General features: G+C 47.3%; 1 protein-coding gene across 1 annotated transcript in view; it reads left to right on the forward strand.

Moving 5' to 3' along the window:
• LOC146869286 (complement C4-like) overlaps positions 1-20659 on the forward strand; it is a 252295-nt gene that overhangs the window by 123110 nt on the left and 108526 nt on the right. The window contains exons 10-11 of the mRNA XM_085647007.1: positions 9005-9097; positions 16157-16240. Coding sequence (XP_085503133.1) covers positions 9005-9097; positions 16157-16240 — 177 coding nt within the window. The remainder of the gene's footprint in view (positions 1-9004; positions 9098-16156; positions 16241-20659) is intronic.

Here is a 20659-nt window from a genome sequence, read left to right on the forward strand (position 1 = left end):
TAAAATGTGTGCTGCCCTTGTTGGCAAAATGGGTCTTTTGTGAACTTTGCAACAAAAAGACCTGAGAAAGTTGTAAATCAGTCTTACATGGGAGACTCTTGCCACATAAATGCTGAAATTCATCTCTCCAAAAGCTCCAACAATTATTATTTTCTCAAAATCCAGGTTTAAGCATTTTGGGAGGGTCCAGTCCAGTCAAAGAACAGTTTTATGATGACTCACCAAGGCAGCTAGTCACCAAAGACTGTAATGGGCGACCTATTAATCGCCCTTTATCGTTCGCAAGACAAGGACCCAGATTTTGTCCCTGTAAGTCATCCTTCTCTGCATGCAGAAAACCACACTAATGCTGGTTCATGTCCAGGTGTTCATCAGAAATAATTAAAGTCTATATTGAATAAAACTAAAAAGCTGAACGGAATTAGCTGTAGCTGCTTGTACCTACATTCTTAATTCTGTTACTTTCAAGCAAAGCCTAACAAAGTTATTCTGATAGATACTTCTAACCGCAGATTCCTCACCGTTTGAATATTCTCCAGGCATCAGACTTGATCTAGAAACTTTTTAGACCGTACTTCTGCATGTCATTAGGTGGCAACATGCAGCTCTGTGCCAACTTCCTCGTTTCGGAACTGCATATAGGCGCCACTCTTGCACACTAACATCTGTTCCTTTATTTCTGCACCACCAGACATGGATCCAAAACTGGCACTGGCATGTCTGTGCTCTCTGAGGTCGGAACACAACTCCAAGACCTGCAGTAACTGTGCCTTCATGAAACCCCAAGGCCATCCGTGACGGGAAGTTCTGTATCTCCAAGCAAGGGAAGACTCCACACTATGACTGCTTTAAGAGAAGGTCCATCAGACTCCCATACTTCACCTCCACCTCGGGGGAGGGCCCAAACCCTCAATACTATTTCCAAACAGATTCTAAAACCCTGCATATGATGCTGGGGATGAATTGACCTAAACATATATTGAGGACAATTGGTATTAGGCGACTTCAGGATGCCAGTGGCCTGGACACCTCACCAAACACTGGGCTTGTTTTGCTTCTGGGCCATGCCACAGAAGAGAGTGCCTCCTGTGCCATGGTCATGTGAAGGAAGGTCAAGGTTCTTTTTTTTTTTTTTTTTTTTTTTTTTGAAAAACCTTTATTTGTGCATATTAAAAGAACAAATACGGGCCTACAACCATCAGGCCGGCCACAAAACAGTTAAGCACTGAGACAAACATTACATCCCCTGTGCATCAATGGTCAAGATTAGCAACGAGTCAGGAGTTATACACTGGAGAGATCCTTGACACCAGGGGAAGGAGAAGTGGAGGTTAATTTTAAGGTTTTCAAAATAATTTTATCGAGAAAAAAGTCAGTAGAGGATAGAACCAAGGAGATTCGAGTCCGCAAGATGGCTTCATCACACAGGAGAGCAGCAGCATCATTAAAAACGGCCATAGAAAATCTCAGACAGTGAGGCGATGCAGTTATATAACAGGATAGTCACATGAGTAAATACGCACCCCTCCAAAGCCGCCCCCACTCAATCCACCCCACACCCGGACCCCGAATCGGAAACAAGGACAGCGCAGAGACATAGAAGAAAAAGGCCCATAGAACTAAAAAGAAACAGTAAATTACCCCCCCACCCTACACCAATGCGGAGGCTACGGCCTGCCCCCCCCCCAGCATAGTGCCTGTCGCCCAATGAACCCGAAATATAGACAAGAGAGAAAGTAGGAATAAAGGAAAGAAAATAAGAAAACAAAGAAGAAAGCGGGGAGGAGCCCACGTAACCTCGGAGCGCCCGAAACCACCGGCCAACTACGTCTCCACACACTGAGAACCCACTACGCCCGAAGGCGGTCGCGTGAAGATAACGTGTCACAACAATATAATGAAGGCAGACAAATCGCGACGAGTGCGCACAACATATGCAGACAGTTCCAGTCCCAGGCCAGCCCATCCGTGAAACCATGGTGATAGAAATCAATCTAGCCCTGGCCCGATCGCGGGCGTAAGATTAGACTAGCCCCCACATGAAGGCCCCGCAGCCCGTGCAGACAAAGACAATATGGCCGCTTAGGAGAAGATGGAGAAGTAGAGTCACAAAATGGCCGCCGATCATCTATTAAGGTCCCCTTGTGCACCATATAAAATCCAGACCTGGCCTGTAACGTACAGGAGTTCCACATAAAAGAAGCCGTAGGCCACCGTGAACGGTTCCTCGAGGACGTCAGGTGTCGCTCAGCTGGATACTCTTGCGGGCGCGGTGAGGCAGGCAACAACAAAGCAGGCGGCAATGAACGGGGAAACAAAGTGTCTACAATTGAGCAGGAGATCGATTGATCCTGGGTGCCGGGAAAGCCAGATGCAGACACCAGTGTAGCACGATTATACCCAGTCGTTGCGTCCCCGCAAGAGGACAGAAGCACTGGCAGACCCACGTCTTGTTGAGAACAAACGGGGCGCTCACGACCCGCAGCCGACAGTATGGAGTCGATCCGCTCACTCAGCGTTTGCAAGCCAACACACAATTGCAGACGAAAGTCCCGCAGGGCAGCCAGAACGGAGCCGCATGTCAGCGGAAGCTGCGCCCCCACATCGGCAGCAATCCGGGACGGCACTGTGGAGCTGGAGTCTGGTAGAGGGAGGGCGAAGCGGGCAACGGGCGAGACCGGGGCATCACCCCCCAGCAGCGAGCAGGCAATCAACGCCATGTTTTACCGCTGAACGGTACAGTGGCCAGGGGGGGGGTCGTAACAAGGAGGCAATTCCCCGCAGGTCTGCGCCGCAACAGGTGAAAGCCAACAGTCGCTTCCCCTCCCTCGGACTCTCTTTGCAGCCGACTAGGCAATAGAAGAAGGGGGTCTGCAGCCTTCCACAGCGCGGGCCACAGAGCGGGGCAGGAGACCCGCCACACCGGGGCTTACCCTATAGCTCCAGCCCGTCAGTTGAAAGGTGAGGGAGGTGTCCGGGCGTCTCTCCCCCGGCTCGTCTGGCGACAGTCCGTGGTGTGAGGCGGGATCGGGGCCGCGGGGCTCAGATTTGCGCCGGGGGTCCAGTGACTGCGGCGCTTCCAGGGGGCCGGCCAAGGCCACAATGGAGCAGGGGTCCAGCGCGGAGAACAAAGGCACCAAGAGCTCCGGCATCCGGGCGGGCTCAGACTCCGGGAAAGCGGCGGCGCGGTCAGCGCGTCGTCGCGCACGTTGCACCTCGAAAATCGGCGAGGATAGGAATCAGGATGATAGTCCGAGGCCAAGGGCCGGCGGAGCCGGGCGCTCAAGCGTCTGCTCCGGTCCAAGGTCAAGGTTCTTGACCTCCAGCTACCCACTGTGGCGGTGAAGACTTAGGTCCTCACTGAAGTGCTTCACCCTGGGCATACAAATACTGAGCCCCTGCCTCTGTTCAAGAAAGCTCCCACTGTAGGAAAATGCCTGTTTGGACTGATACTACTGGCTTTTTGCAATGGAACTCTGCTAACCAGGCTTCAATGCATTTGCTCTGACCCCTAAAACATTTAGAAGTTGGCTATACTTCTAACTGGCATATTTAATTTACATATACATCCCCAGTATATGGTACAAAGTGGACCAAGGGCCTGTAAGTTAAATGTCCTTGGTGGACTGCGGCACACATCATGACAATACTAGAGTGACAGTGCAAAACATGACTGCAGGCCTACCACTGTAGCTTGTGTGTGCAGTTTTAAGATTGTAAATTCAACCTTCTCCAAACACCCCTTTTGACCAACATTAACCCTCTTCATGAATAATAATTAGTCACCTCTAATGTGCCATGCCTTAATGCCCAATAATGAATGGTGCACGATATATAACATTAGTTCATGTTTAAGTTTAATGTAAAATATGTCTTTACAGTGACAGGGTCCCAAAAGCTATTTTCAGTGTAACATGGTTAGCTATTCCACCAAAAAGCATTGGTATATAATATTGCAATGAAATAATGTTTTCTCCACTTAGGAAATAGTTACAAAATTAATTCTTGGACTTATAAAAATGTTTATTACAAGCCCAATTATCATAGGTAAAGTTGGATTTGTACAAAATATTTCATTAAAAGTACTTTTAAAAAATCACCTTTTTATCTGTCTAAAGCCTGCAGACGGCTATTTTCATGAGGTTCCAGATGTCACCCAAGATTGAATAGCCCCTTGATGAGGTGTGAACTTGCTCCCAGACCTGAGACAAAGGCCTTAAGTGTGGGGAGATGTTCTGTTCCTCTGGTAGGACGACCATCATAGCAGTGCTCAGGAACTTCATTAACTTCAAAGCGGCTCATCCTGTCGCAAGCATATATAGCTAACCTCTGGGCTTGCCTACTCTTTTGTCCTAGGCAGCCAGGCCAGTTTTGAGTGACCACAGAGAAGGGGTCACCACACCTCTAGAGCACTGCAAACGTTCTCCCATGTTGGACTTTGGTAGAAATGGTCACTGTGGGATTGTTTGAAGTAGGGCACTCAGGACCGTCTGTAAAAGTGGATATGGTTACCCCTGGGAATTTTCTTCTGTATCGGTTAGGGAAGAGCCAGGACCCCCACAGCTAGTGCAGGCACAAATGTGCACCCCTAGGCACCATCTTCAGAACACTACTAGGCCTGTAGAAGACTGAAGAAGACCTGTACCTGCTGTTGAGACCTTTGAGGAGAATCCTAAAGGCTGGACCTGCCCCCGCGTGTACCGAGGACAAAGACATGGACTCGATGGGTCAGTTGGCTGGCCTCTTGTTAAGCTACAGGGACACTGAAGTTGAAAGAAGCCAACCTTCCTAGAAGTGCGCAACTGACTTGTTTCCACTGGACCTGCCCTGTACACTGCTGGTGGCGTCTGTAGAGTGATTCCTGACCACTAAGCTCTGTTAGTGAGGTGCTGAAACCCTTGACTGGTGTCAGAGTGTACTCCTCCTGCCTAACCCTAAACTCTGGGGGCTTAGAAACATTTTGCTAACTTTATGCCTGGAAAACCATGGGTGGACTGGAACCAAACTGCCAGCTGATCTGCCAAGAGTGCATCGCCAGCGTGCCTGACCTTGCCTTATCTCCCGCTATGTTCTTCTTTCTACGACAGAATCCATTGAGGCTGAAGCCTTCCTTGGTTCTCAGCCACAGTTTTGTTGGCACTGCCATTCAAGGAGACTCGATTGATGTTAATGACCTTAGGGGTGCCAAGACTTGAACTTCATGCACTTGAGCTTTTACTGCATTGACCTCAAGACCCCTTCTCTTGGCGCCAGCAAGCTGCCTGCTTCCATTGAAGGCTATTGACATTGGGAGATAACTTTTCCACTGTGATGGACTTGGCCCTTGTATCTGATTTGCACTCCATCGTGGGTAGCCTGAAAACGTAACTCTTGCCTCAGCGTAGTGTGAACCATTGCTGCAGTTGGCGCTTTGCACTTGTTGGCGCTGCTTTGATACAAAACTTAAAAAACCTACATTTCTGGTTCCCCTTATTGGATTTTTGTCATTTTGGAGTCATTTTTTTCATCAAGTCAGGCGAGGTGCTGGTCAGGATGGCATTGTAAATACTACCGTTGGCTATAAAGATGAAAGTGGCCTGTGCACACCCAAACATACCCTCTCTCTGGTTCACAAACAACAAAATCCTGTCGGCAGTGCCTCACACGTCTTTTTGCCATTCATCTGGGGAACATTGTCTCTATTATCTATGCCACAATTCTTTGAAGAGAGTTTTTCTGAAATCCCAGATGCCTAAGTTCTACACATGAAATGTACAAGGCATTGGACAATAGTGAAGCAGATGCACATTGAGAACTTAGAACCCTAATCCACCCTGAGAGGGGGAGGCTGCACCCTATCCCAGGGACTTGCCCAGAGCTCATCGGTGCTCATAAATGAGTTTTATATTTAATATATGCGTTTTTAGCTGATGTGCTTTCATGCTTCAGGAGAATATTACAGGACAAACTGAAAAGTCTTGGACAATGCTGTAAGGTTAGTTAGATACAAGAATGGGTGTGGCTTGAACCAGCAAGGCTGAGCCCAAACACAAGCAAAACAAAGGAGGATGCCAATGCTGATAACCAATTAGCAAAATGAATAAGTCGCGGATGAAAATTTCAAACAACCACGTCTGTACTAATTAATAGTATTTATTCCAATAACATCTTTTTTTGTATATATTATTCAAATGAATCTTGTGAAAGAAAAATTGTTTTTTTATTTTTTATTTTTTTAATACAAAAATGAAAAAAGAAACACCACAACAATTTTTTGACAAAGAAACATATAAAAAGCATACAGTTGACACCAATGATTGTACTGTCGGTATAGCCGATGTACTAACTTACGAACACATTCATACACCACTCCTCATTCCTCAAAGAACACTCATTCAGACAAACTGCCTTTGGTTACCTACTGACCAGAAATTTGCAGACAGCCGAGATACCGCCTGTTGAAGCACCAGTAAGCACGGAGCGATACGCTCCCGCTCAAGTACGTGGCATAAACAAACCAACGGAGGCAGTTACCCAATTTTCATCACTGTATATCGTCTACTTGTGAATAAAGGAAGGGCATCTATAAATGCGCTGCCACTTCATGTCTTGGTCCTGAGGAGAACCCCTTTGTTTAAAGAAATAGGGGTTCGAAATGCGTCGACCCTTTTTCTGTTGTGATACCAAACACTGGTGTAATGTGATCTTTTTGGTGCATCCCAAGAATTATTTTGCTCAATTGTAAAACGATTGCCTCAATAGATGACATGCACATTTAAACTGAATCGATCAACATTTTACTAGGTTTGGACAGTCCTTTGGTTCATTCAAATTGTGGTCAGTAGGTAACCAAAGGCAGTTTGTCTGAATGAGTGTTCTTTGATGAATAAGGAGTGGTGTATGAATGTGTTCGTAAGTTAGTACATCGGCTATACCGACAGTACAATCATTGGTGTCAATTGTATGGTTTTTATATGTTTCTTTGTCAAAAAATTGTTGTGGTGTTACTTTTTCATTTTTGTATTGAAAAAAAAAAATTCTTTAACAAGATTCATTTGAGTAATATATACAAAAAAAGATGTTATTGGAATACATACTATTAATTAGTACAGACGTGGTTGTTTGAAATTTTCTTCCGCGACTTATTCATTTTGCTAATTGGTTATCAGCATTGGCATCCTCCTTTGTTTTGCTTGTAAGGTTAGTTAGGCAGTTCTTGGCACAGGTGGACATAGGATGTGTTTCAGGCCTTCGACTTTCCGATTTAAAAACCTTTACCTCTGTATATGGCCAGTTGGCTCTGGGCCGGTGTGAGAGGGCTAATCCAGCTGTCTCTTATGTGCTTAAACCCGAGTATGGTTTTTGTGATATACAATGACTTTATAGATGAATCAGGCTGAGACATTTGAACCTTTATCCGGTCTTCCGCTTTGGGCCAATGCAATTTCCCGTCATGCCGAGACAATGATCGTCCTTTTCTAGTCGGATACGTACATGAAGTCCCGTCTTGATTATGGCCATAAAATGGTATGTGCATAACCACAGAGGTTAGCATATGTCCAGGAAATGTGAACATTCTGGAGTTTAGTAGTGCCCAAAACATGTACAATTATTTCAAAGTTGTTTATAGAGAGGTCTGAAAGTGTCGAAGCCTCAACACTAGTATGTGTAGATTCAGGTCAGTTGATTAGGGTACAGCAGTTGTTGGTTAATTGGGTAAGGCAGTTGACGTTAGCTAATTAGGGTACAGCTGTTTATGTCGGTTGATTAGGGTATGGCAGTTGATGTCACTTAATTAGGGTTCAGCAGTTGACTTTGGTTGATTAGGGAGCAACAGTTGACTTCGGTTGATATGGGTGCAGCAGTTGACATCGGTTGATTAGGGTGCAGCAGTTGACGTTGGTTGATTAGGGTTCGGCAGTTGACGTTGGTTAATTAGAGTACGGTACGGTAGGTGAGGGCAGTTGATTACAGTATTGCAGTTGACATCGGTTAATTAGGGTTTGGCAGTTGACGTTGGTTAATTAGAGTACGGTACGGTAGGTGAGGGCGGTTGATTACAGTATTGCAGTTGACATCGGTTAATTAGGGTTTGGCAGTTGACGTTGGTTAATTAGAGTACGGTACGGTAGGTGAGGGCGGTTGATTACAGTATGGCAGTTGACATCGGATAATTAGGGTTCGGCAGTACGCTGCCATAATACTGAAGTTTAAATAATGACCTGCACTTCTATTGACCCCATAGTATGGACTTGCACAATATCGTCAAGATAAGCTGGTGTGGAATTAATAGTAAATATATACTTCCCCATGCATAGCATACCTTGATGATAAGTGAAAGTCAACCTCGTTGAGTCGATAAATGTGCTGGCCTATATTGTGATATACACCCAGGTGCAAAATATTTAGAACACAGTTGTCATTGTGAGTTTCTTGATAAATCCGTACTAAGGCAAAACTACCTGAATCCAGATGTGGAGTTGCGCTAACTTTCTGCGCGGACTTGTGGTGTTACCTGAAATCATTAACTCTGGAAAATTGGGCAATGATACACAAAATGTCTATTAAAACTGGAGCCAGGTGCTGTTCCCCATCCCAGCCTGGGCAACTCATAATGGAGGGGTAAAAACAATTTACTGGGGGGGACTCAGAATGGGCCTGGGTTCCATGGGGTATTTTGGGGTATATGAGATTATGCCGGAGACTTTGATGAATGGGCATCTTCTGCCTACTTTTTCTAGTAACTCCAGAAATACCGTTTTAAGTTGATTGATGGATACACGTCTAGAGGTGACAAAATACAGTATAAGATATTTCCCTTTATCCTTGGGTGTGGAAAGCTGATGTAGAAACTAAGGTCAAGATGATCTAACCAGATGATGGAAAGGTCGGTCAGAGCATCAATCTGTACACTGATAGCAAGCCATGAGTCAAAAATATGATCCTTAACCTTCATGGCAAAGTCATTAACTTGTTGTACTTGGGTCAGAACATGACTTATGAAGGCTTTGTGTTTATTTTAAAGGCCCCTGTCCTAAAAAGACTATGACTTTGAGCATAGAAGATGACGTGGACCCCCGACACAACCATGCCTGTTACAGCCCCAGAGTCAAGTATGGTAAGTGAGTGGGAAGGATGGGTAACGGGTAGGCTAAGAGAAACAGAGATTGGATTTGGAGAACAGTTGGAGCCAAATTTATCAGAGTTGAATCAACCTTGTGCCACGAAACGGGGCGCAAGAGCGACGCAGCTCATAAGTTAGATTTATCAAGCCACCTTGTGTGGCCCTGTGTGACTTGATACATCTAGAGTCGCTGCATTGCGTTACTCTGCCCCAGGGAGGCGATCCCTGGGTGGAGCGCAGGTGTTCCTACGCATTCACCCATAGATTTCGGTGCATTCCAAGATTTAACATTATTGGTAGACCTGGGAATGGGTCAGAATGCTTCGCGCTGCCAGGGGAGGCGTAACAAGGCGAAATATCATTATTCTGCAGCACACATAGAAAGAGGAAATTACCTCGAAGGATTGTTTTTGTGTGGGAAGGCGCTCCTTCCTGCACAAAAACAATCCTGCTTACAATGCGTGGATTGGCGGCAGTCAGCACATTGTGAGCTAGCGCAGGGAAAGAGCCATATAATGTTAAATGCAGCGCTTTCCTGCCCTTTTCCTGTAGCTCAGCGCAGCACGGTGGCTTGCAGCACTGTGGGATTATTTTTCCAAATATGCCCCTTAGACCGGAGCCTCTGGAGTCCCTGTAATATGAATGACTGAGTGAGGTTCTGTTAAAGCCAGCTTTAGGGTCCGTGTGAGGATGCCCCTTAGACTGGAGCCTCTGGAGTCCCTGTAATATGAATGACTGAGTGAGGGTCTGTTAAAGCCATCTTTAGGGTCCGTGTGAGGATGCCCCTTAGACTGGAGCCTCTGGAGTCCCTGTAATATGAATGACTGAGTGAGGTTCTGTTAAAGCCAGCTTTAGGGTCCGTGTGAGGATGCCCCTTAGACTGGAGCCTCTAGAGTCCCTGTAATATGAATGACTGAGTGAGGGTCTGTTAAAGCCATCTTTAGGGTCCGTGTGAGGATGCCCCTTAGACTGGAGCCTCTGGAGTCCCTGTAATATGAATGACTGAGTGAGGGTCTGTTAAAGCCAGCTTTAGGGTCCGTGTGAGGATGCCCCTTAGACTGGAGCCTCTGGAGTCCCTGTAATATGAATGACTGAGTGAGGGTCTGTTAAAGCCAGCTTTAGGGTCCGTGTGAGGATGCCCCTTAGACTGGAGCCTCTGGAGTCCCTGTAATATGAATGACTGACTGAGGGTCTGTTAAAGCCAGCTTTAGGGTCCGTGTGAGGATGCCCCTTAGACTGGAGCCTCTGGAGTCCCTGTAATATGAATGACTGACTGAGGGTCTGTTAAAGCCAGCTTTAGGGTCCGTGTGAGGATGCCCCTTAGACTGGAGCCTCTGGAGTCCCTGTAATATGAATGACTGAGTGATGGTCTGTTAAAGCCATCTTTAGGGTCCGTGTGAGGATGCCCCTTAGACTGGAGCCTCTGGAGTCCCTGTAATATGAATGACTGAGTGAGGGTCTGTTAAAGCCAGCTTTAGGGTCCGTGTGAGGATGCCCCTTAGACTGGAGCCTCTGGAGTCCCTGTAATATGAATGACTGAGTGAGGGTCTGTTAAAGCCATCTTTAGGGTCGTGTGAGGATGCCACTTAGACTGGAGCCTCTGGAGTCCCTGTAATATGAATGACTGAGTGAGGGTCTGTTAAAGCCAGCTTTAGGGTCCGTGTGAGGATGCCCCTTAGACTGGAGCCTCTGGAGTCCCTGTAATATGAATGACTGAGTGAGGGTCTGTTAAAGCCATCTTTAGGGTCCGTGTGAGGATGCCACTTAGACTGGAGCCTCTGGAGTCCCTGTAATATGAATGACTGAGTGAGGGTCTGTTAAAGCCAGCTTTAGGGTCCGTGTGAGGATGCCCCTTAGACTGGAGCCTCTGGAGTCCCTGTAATATGAATGACTGACTGAGGGTCTGTTAAAGCCAGCTTTAGGGTCCGTGTGAGGATGCCCCTTAGACTGAAGCCTCTGGAGTCCCTGTAATATGAATGACTGAGTGAGGGTTTGTTAAAGCCAGCTTTAGGGTCCGTGTGAGGATGCCCCTTAGACTCGAGCCTCTGGAGTCCCTGTAATATGAATGACTGAATGAGGGTCTGTTAAAGCCAGCTTTAGGGTCCGTGTGAGGATGCCCCTTAGACTCGAGCCTCTGGAGTCCCTGTAATATGAATGACTGAGTGAGGGTCTGTTAAAGCCAGCTTTAGGGTCCGTGTGAGGATGCCCCTTAGACTGGAGCCTCTGGAGTCCCTGTAATATGAATGACTGAGTGAGGGTCTGTTAAAGCCAGCTTTAGGGTCCGTGTGAGAATGCCCCTTAGACTGGAGCCTCTGGAGTCCCTGTAATATGAATGACTGAGTGAGGGTCTGTTAAAGCCAGCTTTAGGGTCCGTGTGAGGATGCCCCTTAGACTGGAGCCTCTGGAGTCCCTGTAATATGAATGACTGAGTGAGGTTCTGTTAAAGCCAGCTTTAGGGTCCGTGTGAGGATGCCCCTTAGACTGGAGCCTCTGGAGTCCCTGTAATATGAATGACTGAGTGAGGGTCTGTTAAAGCCAGCTTTAGTGTCCGTGTGAGGATGCCCCTTAGACTGGAGCTTCTGGAGTCCCTGTAATATGAATGACTGAGTGAGGGTCTGTTAAAGCCAGCTTTAGGGTCCGTGTGAGGATGCCCCTTAGACTGGAGCCTCTGGAGTCCCTGTAATATGAATGACTGAGTGAGGGTCTGTTAAAGCCAGTTTTAGGGTCCGTGTGAGGATGCCCCTTAGACTGGAGCCTCTGGAGTCCCTGTAATATGAATGACTGAGTGAGGGTCTGTTAAAGCCAGCTTTAGGGTCCGTGTGAGGATGCCCCTTAGACTCGAGCCTCTGGAGTCCCTGTAATATGAATGACTGAGTGAGGGTCTGTTAAAGCCAGCTTTAGGGTCCGTGTGAGGATGCCCCTTAGACTCGAGCCTCTGGAGTCCCTGTAATATGAATGACTGAGTGAGGGTCTGTTAAAGCCAGCTTTAGGGTCCGTGTGAGGATGCCCCTTAGACTGGAGCCTCTGGAGTCCCTGTAATAGGAATGACTGAGAGAGGGTCTAGTAAAGCCATCTTTAGGGTCCGTGTGCGGATGCCCCTTAGACTGGAGCCTCTGGAGTCCCTGTAATATGAATGACTGAGTGAGGGTCTGTTAAAGCCATCTTTAGGGTCCGTGTGAGGATGCCCCTTAGACTGGAGCCTCTGGAGTCCCTGTAATATGAATGACTGAGTGAGGGTCTGTTAAAGCCATCTTTAGGGTCCGTGTGAGGATGCCCCTTAGACTGGAGCCTCTGGAGTCCCTGTAATATGAATGACTGAGTGAGGTTCTGTTAAAGCCAGCTTTAGGGTCCGTGTGAGGATGCCCCTTAGACTGGAGCCTCTGGAGTCCCTGTAATATGAATGACTGAGTGAGGGTCTGTTAAAGCCAGTTTTAGGGTCCGTGTGAGGATGCCCCTTAGACTGGAGCCTCTGGAGTCCCTGTAATATGAATGACTGAGTGAGGGTCTGTTAAAGCCAGCTTTAGGGTCCGTGTGAGGATGCCCCTTAGACTGGAGCCTCTGGAGTCCCTGTAATATGAATGACTGAGTGAGGGTCTGTTAAAGCCAGCTTTAGGGTCCGTGTGAGGATGCCCCTTAGACTGGAGCCTCTGGAGTCCCTGTAATATGAATGACTGAGTGAGGGTCTGTTAAAGCCAGCTTTAGGGTCCGTGTGAGGATGCCCCTTAGACTGGAGCCTCTGGAGTCCCTGTAATATGAATGACTGAGTGAGGGTCTGTTAAAGCCAGCTTTAGGGTCCGTGTGAGGATGCCCCTTAGACTGGAGCCTCTGGAGTCCCTGTAATATGAATGACTGAGTGAGGGTCTGTTAAAGCCAGCTTTAGGGTCCGTGTGAGGATGCCCCTTAGACTGGAGCCTCTGGAGTCCCTGTAATATGAATGACTGAGTGAGGGTCTGTTAAAGCCAGCTTTAGGGTCCGTGTGAGGATGCCCCTTAGACTGGAGCCTCTGGAGTCCCTGTAATAGGAAGGACTGAGTGAGGGTCTGGTAAAGCCATCTTTAGGGTCCGTGTGCGGATGCCCCTTAGACTGGAGCCTCTGGAGTCCCTGTAATATGAATGACTGAGTGAGGGTCTGTTAAAGCCAGCTTTAGGGTCCGTGTGAGGATGCCCCTTAGACTGGAGCCTCTGGAGTCCCTGTAATATGAATGACTGAGTGAGGGTCTGTTAAAGCCAGCTTTAGGGTCCGTGTGAGGATGCCCCTTAGACTGGAGCCTCTGGAGTCCCTGTAATATGAATGACTGAGTGAGGGTCTGTTAAAGCCAGCTTTAGTGTCCGTGTGAGGATGCCCCTTAGACTGGAGCCTCTGGAGTCCCTGTAATATGAATGACTGAGTGAGGGTCTGTTAAAGCCAGCTTTAGGGTCCGTGTGAGGATGCCCCTTAGACTGGAGCCTCTGGAGTCCCTGTAATATGAATGACTGAGTGAGGTTCTGTTAAAGCCAGCTTTAGGGTCCGTGTGAGGATGCCCCTTAGACTGGAGCCTCTGGAGTCCCTGTAATATGAATGACTGAGTGAGGGTCTGTTAAAGCCAGTTTTAGGGTCCGTGTGAGGATGCCCCTTAGACTGGAGCCTCTGGAGTCCCTGTAATATGAATGACTGAGTGAGGGTCTGTTAAAGCCAGCTTTAGGGTCCGTGTGAGGATGCCCCTTAGACTCGAGCCTCTGGAGTCCCTGTAATATGAATGACTGAGTGAGGGTCTGTTAAAGCCAGCTTTAGGGTCCGTGTGAGGATGCCCCTTAGACTCGAGCCTCTGGAGTCCCTGTAATATGAATGACTGAGTGAGGGTCTGTTAAAGCCAGCTTTAGGGTCCGTGTGAGGATGCCCCTTAGACTGGAGCCTCTGGAGTCCCTGTAATAGGAATGACTGAGAGAGGGTCTGGTAAAGCCATCTTTAGGGTCCGTGTGCGGATGCCCCTTAGACTGGAGCCTCTGGAGTCCCTGTAATATGAATGACTGAGTGAGGGTCTGTTAAAGCCATCTTTAGGGTCCGTGTGAGGATGCCCCTTAGACTGGAGCCTCTGGAGTCCCTGTAATATGAATGACTGAGTGAGGGTCTGTTAAAGCCATCTTTAGGGTCCGTGTGAGGATGCCCCTTAGACTGGAGCCTCTGGAGTCCCTGTAATATGAATGACTGAGTGAGGTTCTGTTAAAGCCAGCTTTAGGGTCCGTGTGAGGATGCCCCTTAGACTGGAGCCTCTGGAGTCCCTGTAATATGAATGACTGAGTGAGGGTCTGTTAAAGCCAGTTTTAGGGTCCGTGTGAGGATGCCCCTTAGACTGGAGCCTCTGGAGTCCCTGTAATATGAATGACTGAGTGAGGGTCTGTTAAAGCCAGCTTTAGGGTCCGTGTGAGGATGCCCCTTAGACTGGAGCCTCTGGAGTCCCTGTAATATGAATGACTGAGTGAGGGTCTGTTAAAGCCAGCTTTAGGGTCCGTGTGAGGATGCCCCTTAGACTGGAGCCTCTGGAGTCCCTGTAATATGAATGACTGAGTGAGGGTCTGTTAAAGCCAGCTTTAGGGTCCGTGTGAGGATGCCCCTTAGACTGGAGCCTCTGGAGTCCCTGTAATATGAATGACTGAGTGAGGGTCTGTTAAAGCCAGCTTTAGGGTCCGTGTGAGGATGCCCCTTAGACTGGAGCCTCTGGAGTCCCTGTAATATGAATGACTGAGTGAGGGTCTGTTAAAGCCAGCTTTAGGGTCCGTGTGAGGATGCCCCTTAGACTGGAGCCTCTGGAGTCCCTGTAATATGAATGACTGAGTGAGGGTCTGTTAAAGCCAGCTTTAGGGTCCGTGTGAGGATGCCCCTTAGACTGGAGCCTCTGGAGTCCCTGTAATAGGAAGGACTGAGTGAGGGTCTGGTAAAGCCATCTTTAGGGTCCGTGTGCGGATGCCCCTTAGACTGGAGCCTCTGGAGTCCCTGTAATATGAATGACTGAGTGAGGGTCTGTTAAAGCCAGCTTTAGGGTCCGTGTGAGGATGCCCCTTAGACTGGAGCCTCTGGAGTCCCTGTAATATGAATGACTGAGTGAGGGTCTGTTAAAGCCAGCTTTAGGGTCCGTGTGAGGATGCCCCTTAGACTGGAGCCTCTGGAGTCCCTCTAATATGAATGACTGAGTGAGGTTCTGTTAAAGCCAGCTTTAGGGTCCGTGTGAGGATGCCCCTTAGACTGGAGCCTCTGGAGTCCCTGTAATATGAATGACTGAGTGAGGGTCTGTTAAAGCCAGCTTTAGGGTCCGTGTGAGGATGCCCCTTAGACTGGAGCCTCTGGAGTCCCTGTAATATGAATGACTGAGTGAGGGTCTGTTAAAGCCAGCTTTAGGGTCCGTGTGAGGCTGAGGGGCTCAGGCCCTTACACAGAGGCTTTCAGCAGATTGTAAGACACTATAAAGGAGATTAAACGACCTTTGCTTGTCTGTAATGTGTATACATAACATATTGACTCCAAGCAGTGCTTAATTTGTAAAAGAAAGAGTGCTGGTGCCCGTAGTTCTGCGCAAAAGCCTGAATAGGATGTTAGTCCTATCTCCACCTCATGCCTCTTTACTCCACTGCCAGACACTGCTGCACCTTTATCTCATCCTTGCAGCTTCCTGCTTTCTCTCTTTGTGATGGTTTTTCCATACTTCTCTTCTTCCGTTTCTCTGATTTTGGTGGTTTTCCCTCTGTTGCTCTTAGTAAATGTCTGAGGTAGGAAAATAAGTGCTAGTCCCTAATAATAGGTGCCAGTGTCCCCACCAGCAACCACTGGCTCAAATTAAGCACTGGTTACATGAATACACAGAGGGATGTATTGGGTGGATCCAGGAAGTGCTTGTAAGCTCCCAGGACTAATGCTCTTTCAGAGACCTGACGTGGGTGACTCTGTACCACAACCAGTCTTTCAGAGGCACCATCATATCATGACACCTCCTGGTTTTCTTGCAATGTTGAAATAAGTGAATTGTAATTGACCACGTCCCAAAGCCCGCCATCTTTACTAACCCCAAAACTCTCCTTTCAGGATACAAAGTCAAGGTGGTGGAGTTTGCTGAGCTGAACAGTTTTGTGGTTTACAAGGCACAGATCCTCGAAGTCCTGCAACGTTGTATGTATCAAACGGCACAAGGCCTGCTGAAATGCCGGGGGGAAGGATAAGTGGGGGGGCTTGGATCCAGGGTGGAAGGAAAGTTGCATAGTTTGGGGCTGATGGGAATACAGACTTGTAGAGTTTGCGTCTGAAGTTGGAGCATGTGGAGAGTTCTTGCTTTCTCTGGATATGAATGTCCCTATTCATATAATTATGCTCTCTGCCAGGGATTAATAGCTATTTATTCTCATGTATTTATTTGATATATTTTTGTCGCTACATACATTACACAAGTATTTGTAAAGCGCACGTTCACCCGTAGGTATCTTGGCGCTGAATAACAGATGTTTATTGTTACCCAACTCAATGGTACTCATTTTATCGACCTCAGATGGATGAAAGGCTGAGTGGACCCGCCAGGATTTGAACCTGTGACCATGAGGTCGAACACAGGCCCCTGCAGTGGAAGCATGAGTCCACTGAGCCACCAGACCCAGCCAGACTGTCATCTGAAAGGTTTTGGTGGGAAGAAGGCAGTCTAGAAACAAGTGATCCTAACATCATGAGTGAGAATGCTGGGGGCTGGACACCCGTCGACAACGAGTGGATTTCCAAACAGTAAATCCTCTGTGGGGTTGAGCTGGATGGATGGGGTTTTGGAAACAGTGGTGGCTTAAGAGTGCAGGAACCCCCTACTTACTGGCTTATGTTTGGCAGGTTAGGTCTGCTGCAGGTTCAGACGCATTTGTTCGGCAGATATTTTTTGAAGATGTTATTTAGGTGAGCTTGAACCCACCGGTGCAGGTCTCAAGTGTGTTCGCTCTTTTATCGGTGGCAAGTGTAGAGTGTTCAGTGCAGGGGTCATGTGAGCTGCGGGACGCGGTCCTAAAGTGAGACGTGCGGCATGATTTGTTGCCCTTCGCAGACTCCTGATTCTTTTAGCTAGTAGCCTAGTGCAGTCATCAGTACAGTGCCCCACACTGTGGGAGGGCCAGTGAGGGTAACATTCTTCCTCGTGCATATGGATGCTGGAAGACTCTTTTGATCACCCTTTTAAGTCCGTACATCAACTTCTCCTCTGAGTCAAGTGTGACCGCAGTTCAAGCACTGAAGCTCTTCCCAAGGTGGTCCAAGCCCATAAGAATAATGGACACGGGAGTCGGACCCTCACGCAGACTCCCTCACTGAGGCCGAGCTGGCTGAGCTGCACCCAGTCTTGCTCCTCGCTAGGCATGGTCTGGTCAACTGTTGGTCACGTACCCCGTCCTGCAGCTTTGGGTGCAGCTGGGTATCATTAGCGAACATGTGAAAACCTGAGGTACGACTCAGTGATCTGGGAACGAAGAGCCTTGTATGCAATGAAAGGCGGGAAAAGTGCCCATTCTCCTGGCATCCTGCTGGAGACGTGGCCATGGTGGAAAGGAAGGTGGCAAACTCACCATGTATCGCCCTCTTTGGATTTCTACCTTAAGAGTGGAATGATTTAGCGATCAGTCACGACTCTTGAGAGCAGAGAGACAAAACTATTGCCCTGTCTGCTAACTTTTTGCAGTTGGCAAGTGTATTTGAGGGAAGTCACAAATCTGATCCCATGACTCCACAAATAGCCCCTGAGGCTACCTGTGCAACACCTGTGGCCACACAGCAAGCCACCTAGCAGAGAAGAGGCGTGGCTGGTCTCTGTGAAGACCCTCTCCCACCGGTGACACTGCAGCCATCAGCAACCCTTCCCATCATGCCATGTTTTCATACAACTTTCATACAACTTTCTACACGGTGTTAAAAGCCTATGTATGTCACCCCCCTATGTCTTTATTGCAGTCACCTTCTCTGTATGCCTGCTGTAAACTGGTGAAGCCTTTGGTATAGACTGTATTTGCATAATGTGCTCCAGTGCTCTTCAGGGTCACATTCTTCTACAGAGAAGAGCCTCTGCATAAAAGGTGCCTCAGAAGAAGTCCAAGCTTGGCACTTATGCACCGGGGACACAGGGCTCCCAAACAGAGTGTGAATCCAATGGGCAGCACCCATAGGGCCACCACCTCAGGCCTGTAACTGAGGGGACAGCACTTGTGTTGCACATTATAGGGAGATAACCCCCTCTAGTCACCTAATGCAGACTGTTTTCTGTCCAAGCTCCTTGGCGAACTGAAGGCTGGGTGCAGAGGGTGGTTTTGCCTAAATCTGGATTCTGAGTTATGCACAAACAAGGCAGAAAGCCATGAATTTACCCACAGAATTCCTGAAGATAGTATTGAAAAAGCAAGGTCAAATGTGCAGTAAGACGATGGCGTTACGTCACATCTCTTGCCTCATCCTGTGGGACTTTGAATTGAGAGGTCAAATGTCCAGCGGCGGGCTAGCGCGGCAAACCAGTGTGACCTCTGGTGTGACCTCTGGCGTGATGGTCCTAGTCAAAGTCCCTCTAACCCAAGGTCAAATGCCTGGTTTCCATAGTTTCTAATGGCCAATCATATCTTTCTATTTATAAAACAAAGCTGAACTTGCAGCATGAAAGTATCAACAAGACTAAACAATATGGCGATAAACGTGTCATCTCGATTCACATATTAATGATTCTCCATAACTAAAAATAAAATAAAAACATGCTAGCTGCTACAGTGAGCGTCCATGGCAGCATCCTTGGCTGACAGCAAAACATAAGGCATCCTAGATAGCAAGCACATATGATGCAACCATCTCTGTGCATGGCTAAGAATGTCACGCTTTCTAAAAAGAGATAAACGACGCTGAAATTAGGCATAGGATAGAAAATAGAACAGGCATACATGGCAGCCGTCACAACAGTACAACTGATGCAGCCGATACCGCCACACTTCCATAGACACCAATGACACCATCCATTTCCATGCTGCCATTTGGCAACTAATCCTCAGACTGTGACACTAAGAGCTTTTGTCGATTCCACAAACCCTCACATACACAATGTATTTATTTATTTATTTATTTTAGAGGTTTTATATAGCGCTGGCTAGACCCAGAGGTATCAGAGCGCTTTACATGAGTAAGAAGATGGTAATGGTATAGAACAAAAATTCAACAGCATGGAATACAAACAAGTTAACAAAATAGAAACATCTAGAATTTACACATATAACATAGTTAGATAGAGCGAGGGCTATATACATGTATCACATGGAAGTGGGAGATCAGATTTTGTATCATGGTATGGGATGGAGAAGGGCAGGAAGGGCAGCAGGTATTAGGAAGTTAGACGTGAGAAAGGGGGAGGGCAGCAGAGGGGGACATTTTGATAGGAAAGGGGGGAGTGGGAGGGGGATGGGAAGGACTATGAGAGGTAGCAGGTAGGAGCAGTGGGGAAGGGAGAAAGCTGGGCGAGTGGAATGCAGAGGGAGGGGAGGGGGGACGAGAGAGACAGTAGGAACGTGGGGGGAACCAGAAAAGTGCAAGGGATGAGGGAAAATTCAGGGTGCTGGCTAAGACCCTCAATATTTATTGAGGAGGTGGATTTTGAGGTTTTTTTCAGCTGATGTAGGAAGGGTTGCATCGCAGGTCTTTGGGAAGGGCGTTCCAGATGTTTGGGGCATTACCGCAGAAGGAGCGGGATTGTGTATATTTTTCTTTAGTAGGGGTGGGACTAGGAGGAAAGCATTGGTGCTTCTCATGGGTCGTGTGCTGGCCGCTCTGCAGAGTTTATTGACGAGGTATGGTGGTGTATTTTTATGGATGCCTTTGTGAGTAATGCTAGCAGATTTGTAGGCGGATCTGCCTTCGGTGGGGAGCCATTTAAGGGATTTGTGGGCTGGGGAGATGTGGTTGAAGCGTTTGCAGTCAGTGATGAGCCTGGCTGCAAGGTTGAGCACAGATTTGAGTAGAGCAAGGTGGACCTTGGGGATTCCGGTGAGGATGGCGTTACCATAATCAATACGTGAAAGGACCAGAGATTGGACTACTAATTTAAATTCATCTGAAGGAATAAAGGGCTTAATTTTCTGTAGATGACGGAGAGTGAAGAGAACAGGTAGAAGGGTGCCTTCAAGGGATTTATTTGACAATTAGTTTGTATAGTTTCAATTATTATTTGAAAGTAGGTTAGTTATATACCTACAATTATATTAATTATCACTTGTATTCTTAAATCAACTTAGTTTATCAGAGTCAAAGTTAAATCAAGTGCGAATGAATCATCACATATTGAACTCAATGCAATAGAGACAATGAATCAGAAGGAGGAGATAAAGTCGGGTGTATATATAAAAATTGAATTTATATTCAAAGTTCAAAAGGGTACTTCAAATAACAACAATTATTAATACAGTGAAAGGAAATGTTTCAATTATTGATGCCTTCACTTTCAAATTGATCAAACACTTTTTCACAATGGTATCATTTTCTCTGGAAAACAGTGTGAGAGTCGACGTTTCGGTCTTTAGATTTTCTTTAACAAGACCATCT

The sequence above is a fragment of the Triturus cristatus genome, chromosome 1_1 (genome assembly GCF_964204655.1).
Source record: "Triturus cristatus chromosome 1_1, aTriCri1.1, whole genome shotgun sequence".
In the NCBI taxonomy this organism is placed as follows: Eukaryota; Metazoa; Chordata; class Amphibia; order Caudata; family Salamandridae; genus Triturus; species Triturus cristatus.